General features: G+C 44.0%; 1 protein-coding gene across 2 annotated transcripts in view; it reads right to left on the bottom strand.

Moving 5' to 3' along the window:
• IFT52 (intraflagellar transport 52) overlaps positions 1 to 6,501 on the bottom strand; it is a 40,886-nt gene extending 34,385 nt beyond the window's left edge. Inside the window, exons 1-3 of one of the 2 annotated variants that reach the window (XM_039248510.1) lie at positions 6,374 to 6,501; positions 4,507 to 4,631; positions 3,577 to 3,664 (exon numbers count right to left, since the gene is read on the bottom strand). In XM_039248510.1, coding sequence (XP_039104441.1) covers positions 3,577 to 3,664; positions 4,507 to 4,631; positions 6,374 to 6,394 — 234 coding nt within the window. In that variant the 5' untranslated portion in view covers positions 6,395 to 6,501. Of the gene's footprint in view, positions 1 to 2,910; positions 2,963 to 3,576; positions 3,665 to 4,506; positions 4,632 to 6,373 lie in introns of those variants that run through there. The other variant, XM_039248511.1, reaches the window with a different exon arrangement.
• Between the last annotated feature and the right edge of the window lie 1,819 nt (positions 6,502 to 8,320).

Genomic DNA, 8,320 nt, shown 5'->3' with positions numbered 1-8,320 from the left:
GCTCAGAGCCTGGAGCCTGTTTCAGTCTGTGACTCCCTCCCTCTCTGACCCTCCCCTGCTCACGCTGTCTCTCTCTCTCTCTCTCCTAGAAATAAATAAAACATTAAAAAAAAAATTAAAAAAAAATATAAAGAGAAGGCAAGGTGCCAGGAACTGATCCGCTGTGAGAACATTAGGCTAAAAATGCCTCTCAAGGGATTCTTTTTTTTTTTTTTTTTAATTTTTTAAATGTTTTATTGATTTCTGAGAGAGAGACAGCACGAGCAGGGGAAGGTCAAAGAGAGAGGGAGATACAGAATCTGAAACAGGCTCCAGGCTCTGAGCTAGCTGTCAGCACAGAGCCCGATGTGGGGCTTGAACCCATGAATTGTGAGATCATGACCTAAGCCGAAGTTGGATGCTTAATGGACTGAGCTACCCAGGCGCCCCTCAAGGGATTCTATCCTTTGGAACCCACTGCCTTCCATCTCTAAGAATTTGAAGTAAGGTTTGACCTAGTGGCCGTTCTCTCTGGAGCAGGCACCTATCTCTGACCCTCTTTCCAGATTCCCTGGCTTTCCTGACACTGCCCGGCCTTCAGCAAAACCTGCTCACATCTCTCTTTGTCTTCACAAGTTGGAGAAGGGAGGGAGGAGACACGGGGGGAACTACTGGAGTGTGAGGCCACTCCAAACCAACAAGGAATATAGTATTCCTTTGCAGGCCACAGCCGCCATGTGTACATTTCCCTCAGGGTCTCACTGGGTGGGGGCATCTGGCCACCTCCATGTTTCTAACAGGAATTCCTGTTCCTTCTCTCAATGAACCCGGTCAGTTATGTCTCTCTCTATGCCCTTCTCAGGTGATAAGGTGACCTTGCAGTCAGGTCAAAAAACAAAAGAATAGAAATCCTTCCCTGTAGACCCCCTCCTTGTGTCCCAACCCAAAGTCAGAGCATTAGACCCTGGACTGCCCCAGTCTAAGAACCACCTCAGTCCCACCCTGACACCACTTCCCTCCTCCCCACAACTCTCCCTTAGCACCAAAGCACTTCCACATCTCAGTGAGAAAGGCTCCTGCTGTGTTCTGGGGTTTCTGTTTAGTTGTGGTAAAATACACATAACATAAAATTTACCATATTAATCATTTTTCAATGTACAGTTCAGTAATGTTAAGTACATTCACATTATTTTGCAACCATCACCACAATCCATCTCCAAAATTCTTTTCACCTTGCAAAACTCAAGCTCAATACCCATTAAAACAACTCCCCATCTCCCCCTCCCCAGAACCCCTGGCAACCATGATTCTTTTTTAGTTTATTTAAATCCAAGCTAGTTAACATACAATGTAGTATAGGTTCTAGGAGTAGAACCCAGTGATTCATCACTTAGGTATCACACCCAGTGCTCATCCCAACAAGTGGCCTCCTTAATGGCCATCACCCATTTAGCTCACCCCCCCACCTCCCTCCAATAACCCTCAGTTTATTCTCTAAGAGTCTCTTACGTTTGTTTCCCTCTCTGTTTTTATCTTATTTTCCTTACTTTCCCCTATGTTCATCTGTTTTATTTCTTAAATTCTACTTATGAGTGAAATCATAGTATATTTGTCTTTCTCTGACTTATTTTGCTTAGCATAATACACTCTAGTTCTATAGAGACTGAAAACTATAGAAAGCTTATGAAAGAAACTGAAGACACAAAGAAATGGAAAAAACATTCCCTGCGCATGGATTGGAAGAAAAAATATTGTTAAAATGTATATACTACCCAAAGTAATCTACATATGCAATGCAATCCCTATCAAAATACCACGATTCTAACTTTATGTGAATTTGACTACTCTAGATACATCATATAAATGGAAGCATACACTACTGGTTTTTTGTAACTGCCTTATTACATTTAGCAAACATCCTCAATGTTCACCCATGCTGTATAATGTAGCAGAACTGCCTACTTTTGGGGCGCCTGGGTGGCTTAGTCGGTTAAGCTTCCGACTTTCGCTTAGGTCATGATCTCGCGGTTCGTGGGTTCGTGCCCCGCGTCGGGCTCTGTGCTGACTGCCAGCTCGGAGCCTGGAGTCTGTTTCAGTCTGTGACTCCCTCTCTCTCTGACCCTCCCCTACTCACGCTGTCTCTCTCTCTCTCTCTCTCTTAGAAATAAATAAAACATTAAAAAAAAAAAACTGCCTACTTAAAAAAAATTTTTTTTTTAATGTTTATTTTTTAGCGAAAGAGAGTGAGCATGGCAGGGGCAGAGAGATAGAGAGAGGCAGAGAGAGAGAGACAGAGAATCTAAAGCAGGTTCCAGGCTCTGAGCTGTCAACACACAGCCCAGTGTGGGGCTAGAATTCACTAGCCGTGAGATTATGACCTGAGCCGAAGTCAGACACTTAACACACTAAGCTACCTAGGCGCCCCACCTACGTTTTTTAAGACTGAATTACTGGGGCGCCTGGGTGGCTTAGTCGGTTAAGCGTCCGACTTTCGCTTAGGTCATGATCTCACGGTTCGTGGGTTCGAGCCCTGCATCGGGCTCTGTGCTGACTGCGAGCTCAGAGTCTGGAGCCTGTTTCAGTCTGTGACTCCCTCTCTCTCTGACCCTCCCCTGCTCACTCTGTCTCTCTCTCCTAGAAATAAATAAAAAAAACATTAAAAAAAAAAAGACTGAATTACTAATATATTGCATGTATATACCACATTTTGTTTATCCATTCATCTGCTGGTAGACTTGGGTTGCTGCTACCTGTTAGCTATCATGAATAATGTTGCTTTAGACATGAACATACAAATATCCCTTTGAGATTCTGCTTTCAATTCTTTTGGATATATATCTAGAAGTGGGATTGCTGGATCATATGATGATTCTATTTTTAATTTTTTGAGGAACTGCCATACTGTTTTCCATAATGGCTGTGCCATTTTACCTTTTCATCAACAGTGCACACGGATTCAGAGGTGCCTGGGTGGTTTAGTCTGTTAGGCATCTAACTTCGGCCCAGGTCATGATCTCACGGTCTGTAAGTTCGAGCCCCGCGTCGGGCTCTGTGTCGACAGCTCAGAGCCTGGATGGAGCCTGATTCAGATTCTGTGTCTCCCACAGGGCCAGTGGCGCAATGGATAACGTGTCTGACTACAGATTCTGTGTCTCCCTGTCTCTCTGCCCCTCCCCTGTTCGCACTCTGTCTCTCTCAAAAATAAATATTAAAAAAAAGAAAACAAAAACAGTGCACATGGGTTCCAATTTCCCTACATTTTTACCAATACTTGTTGTGTTCTGGGTTTCACATTTATCTTTATCTACTCTATGAAACAATTAAGAATAGCTTATGTTCCTTAAAAGGAACCTTCCTATTTTCACAGCAAAAAATACTGCAAACAAGTATAGCTGGTATTTAATTAGCCCCAACTAAGTATCTGCCACTTTACATGCATTATCTCAGTTAATGATCACAACTCTACGACGAAGGAAGACATGAAAGTGATTACCTTAAGGTGATACAGTGTATGGTGAAGAGGGATTCATATCCGTAACTTCAGAGCTCATCCACCTAACCATCTCATTGTATTTCTTCTTTTTGGATATTACTTACCTCAGCTGCAGTAAATTTTTCCCTTGGCCCAGCTGTAATCCATAGTTTCACCCCAATTAGCTTCTCAGATGTGATTTCATCTTTTAAGCTAGAAATAGGATTTTAAAAGTGTTAGATTCATAATTTAAACCAATTTATGAATTACTCTTGCCTCTAGACTGTATGGAACCAGATGCCACAGAGACCCAGAGATGAAGGGATTTAGCAGTACTGAGTGCAGCCTCTCTCCCGAAGTGAGAATCCCCTCTACAGGCTTGTCCCAGATCAGGCTCTGTTCAAATACTTCCCATAGGCCAAGATGCCCAAATTAAACCATACAAGGGTATACAGAGTCCTCCAACTACTAAATCAATCAGCTCTACAATTAGCATGTATAATTACATATCCTTACCCATTAAGAAAAACCATTTATATACACAACAAAGGCAGAGAGGAATTCTCATCTTTCCTTTCCCTAAACTGAAGTATTGATCTAAGTTAAAATATGGAGAAAGCCTCTAACCTCTTAAAAAGTTATATATGTATAATTAGAATAATTATTTGATTTGTGATTTGGGGGGACAACTTAATATACCAATTGCCAACTTTCAAAAGAGGTATTTTTATAATAATTTACTTTTTTTCCTTTTTGAGAGCGAGAAGAGGAAAGGCGCAGAAGGAGAGAGAGAATCTCAAGCAGACTACACACTCATTGAGGAGCCCAATGTAGGACTTGATCCCATGGCCCTGGGATCATGACCTGAGTTGAAAGTAGGAGTCAGATGTTCAACAAACTGAGCCACGCAGGCGCCCCATAATCATTTATTTACTTCTGAATGTTCTTTGAATTCCTCCTGCCTAAACAATCTCTTACATAAGAAAGTAAAGACTTTCCAATATTACCAGCAGGCTATTATCATCACTTAGAAGAAAAACAATATACATGGTCACCTCTGAATCTTCCAATTACTCCGAAGTCTTTTCTGCATGGATTTATAGCCATTGTTGGTGGTAAATACTTCTTTTTTGTATGCATTGAAAAGAATGGTGCTTCGAAGCTCTTTCTCCATGGTTACCTTATGGAAAAAAGGGATCAGAAAAAAGGAAACAATAAACAATATTCCGAAAGACCATAAGGGGAAAAAATAATCTTCTAATTTACCAAGAGAGGAAATACAGCTGCAACCTAGTTGTGAAATCCCTACAATTCTCAAAGATTGAGAATGAAATGCATAATCACAGGGGCAGAAACCTGAGGCCAACTCTGGCTTTCACCTCTTAATCTGTGGTCCTGGCCTTCCCACCAGCTTATTCTCAGGACCCTGCTCTGCCATCACCCTACCTTTATGCCCACAGACCACATTTCCCACCTGATTTCTGACTGCTAACTAATGTTAAACCTGGGGTATAGTCTTCCAGATTCTTTTTATTTTTTATGCTTATTTATTTATTTTGAGAGAAAGAGAGCATGAGCAAGGGAATGGCAGAAAAAGAGGGAGAGAGAATGTCAAACAGGCTCCAAGCTGCCAGTGCAGGGCCCCATATGGGGCTCCAACTCACTAACCATGAGATCATGAACTGAGCTGAAATCAAGAGTTGGACACTTAACTGACTGAGCCACCCAGGCGCTCCTGGTTTAATACTTTTCTGACATTAATGACTTTTATAAATTTACCTTAGACTTAGCTTCTAGTAGCTTTTATTGGTTTGCCTTGGTAGAATTTTGGATGCCATACAGAACGTTCTGAATTTTAGAGTCAATAATATTTATCTTTTCCTTTCTTGCTTTTGGATTACATGACATACTTAGAAATTTTTTTTTTTTTTGCTGTGCTAAGTTAACAAACACATACAACAATGCTTTCCTCCAGTACTTTGTTATGTGGTTAAGTTAAATTTGGTTTGGAATTTATCTGGATGATCAAAATGAGCCTCATTATTGTTTTTGTTTTTGAATTATAATAAAGCTGCCTGATACCAAACCATCTTAATGCTGATTTGAAATACCACCTTGACTACATAATAAATCCCTGTAAGCATTTGTATTTGCATCTATCCTGAATTCAATTATTTTCTATCTGCATGTAAGTTCCTTCTCATTTCCATACTATTTTAATTATTACAGCTTTATAATATGTTATAATAACTAGGGGTGCTGGAGAGCTAATCCTCCTATTACATTAACTTTTTAATACTTTCCTGGCTAGTCTCATATATTTTTTTGTTCCAGTTGAAGTTTAAAATCATTTTGTCAGCTTAAAAAAAAACCCTCATGAATACAGCACATCTTTTCATGTTCCAACCATCCGTGTACACCTTTGTTTTCCCACTGTGTAAATACAATACTGTATTCAGCCTTTCCCAGTTTCCTAAAAGTCGAGTCTCCATGGTTAGGATAGTGATTGCATGATCTACTGCATGGTTATGCCCTAATGAGCTCCACCACTCCTTTCATGAACATCTTTTCAATTATTTTACCTTCACAAACCCTACTGGAATTTACACACTTCTGTCTTCGCCGTTATTTTTGCGTAAGACAAATTCCCAGGAGTAGGATTCCTAGGAAAAGGGGATGAGACAATGCTCTTTCATACCCTACAAGACGACGAAACATCCCCAGCCGCAGGCAACGGAGATTCGAATACAGTTCGAGGTTCAGGATCCGGGCCTATACGTGCGGCCTCAGTTTACTTCAAAGGACCTCGATTTTCCAGAAGACTTGCCCAGAGGCCCCGAGAACTGGCCGGGGAGGCCCCCCGCCAGCTCCCAGGCCGCTACAGCGGCCAGGCCGGCCCATCACAGTCGGAGCCCTTCTTACCTGAGGCCCAGTGACCACCATCTTCACCTGACACCGCCCAGCATCCTGCGTTCAGGGTATCCAGCGCAGCTTGGCAACGGCGTAGGCGAGGCAGAGCGCTGCGGAGGCGTGCACTGCGGCGCGGACCTACCTCCGAGGCAACGTGATGACGACAGAACGGAAGACGCCATTGCGCCTTGAGAGTCACGGGCTAGAGAACAGGGGGCGGGGCTACTATGGGACTGTACCATTATATTGGATGAGGGGTAAACCCAAACAGAACGTGGATTAACTTTTGGCCAAGGATAAACCCATCTCGTTTCGTACTTTAATATCAAGCATTATTAGAGATTGATAAAAATGGTAGGACGCTACGGCCCAAACTTCGCTCCACCCTGAGGGAGAAAAGTGAAGGCTTCCGGCTGTGGCTGGGGGCGGGGAGAGGGGGCGGGAAGTGCCGCCGCCGCAACTCCAGGAGCGCAGGCGCACAGCGGCGGGGCGAACTGGGGCGGGGCGAACAGAGCAGGGGGCGGAGTCGAGCTGTCGGGAAAGCTGGATGACAGGCTCTGTACGAGCTTTGGAAGGGTTTTGGCGACTAGAATGGGGGAAGACTTCCCGGGATAAGATGGAGAAGCTTAGGGGCGCCTGGGTGGCTTAGTCGGTTAAGCGTCCGACTTTCGCTTGGGTCATGATCTCGCGGTTCGTGGGTTCGAGCCCCGCGTCGGGCTCTGTGCTGACTGCCAGCTCAGAGCCTGGAGCCTGTTTCAGTCTGTGACTCCCTCTCTCTCTGACCCTCCCCTGCTCATGCTGTCTCTATCTCTCTCCTAGAAATAAATAAAACATTAAAAAAAAAAAAAGATGGAGAAGCTTAGTGGTGCGAATGGTCACTCGAGATAGTTCTTCCTCTTTAGTTAGCTTCGCATCTCTGAGTGCCACAGTGCTAGGCCCAAGATATGGCGGTGAGGTCACCTTCTAGGCCTTACCAGATGGGGAGTTAGACCTTGGCCAGATCCTACCAAACAGCGAAAATATAAACGGCACGAAGGTAGCTGTGAGGGGCCGGAGCTGGTCTGAAGGGCGCTACAGATGAGCGGAATAATATTCATTAAGGCAAGGGCTGGAAAGGAACTGCTACACTAAAGAGCCACCCCCACCAAAATGAAAAGCCAGTTGCCAGTAACCGCCAGCCAACAGGCCACCCTTTGCTCCAGGGGAGGGCCCCTTGCCGGCCCTGAAAGAGTGTAGACTGCGATGCCACCGCCTCACCGGCCCAAACCAAGAGCAGAGACACCCCGCAGTTTTGGTTCGCATTTACATTTGTTACGATCTTCAGTAAGCACAGAGTGGTAGGAGTTTTAGGAGCTTGAAACACACAACTCTTGTGCCTTTACACAACTACTGTCACCGCAAAGTTAAAAAGTGGAGAAGAGGATGATTGAGAATTCTCTTCATGGAGATGCTTTATTTTGGTACAAAATTAGTAAAAATGGAAGTGAGGAGAACCTGGGTGGCTCAGTTGGTTAAGCATCTGACTCTTGATTTCAGCTCAGGTCATTATCTCATGCATGGCTCCTGAGTTCAAGCCCCATCTGAGGCTCTGTACTGGCGGCATGGAGCCTGCTTCTGCTCCATTCTCTCTCACCCTCTCTCTCTGCCCCTCCCCTACTTCTGCTGGCATGCTCTCTCTCAAATAACTAAACATTAAAAAAAAATTTTTTTTTTAATGGAAGTGATGTATTTCCACTGGAGAGGGTGTGGGGTGTGCCATTTGACAGTTGAACCGGTCTGCTGTTCCTTCTGCCTGATGTGCAGTCAGTGTTTGCTAGAAAACTGAGGGAGTACCTGCTCAGAGCATTTTTCCCACTGACGGAGGCTATAGAGGAGCATGGGTTTTAAAATCAGCAGCCACCAACCTCAATTCCTGGCTGTGCCTTGTACCAGTTGGGCGACCTTGGGCAAGTTGCTTAA

This window comes from Hyaena hyaena, unplaced genomic scaffold (genome assembly GCF_003009895.1).
Source record: "Hyaena hyaena isolate Hyena2069 unplaced genomic scaffold, ASM300989v1 scaffold_312, whole genome shotgun sequence".
NCBI classification, from domain to species: Eukaryota; Metazoa; Chordata; class Mammalia; order Carnivora; family Hyaenidae; genus Hyaena; species Hyaena hyaena.
Note: the sequence above shows the minus strand (reverse complement) of the source record. Positions and strands in the feature narration are given on the sequence as shown.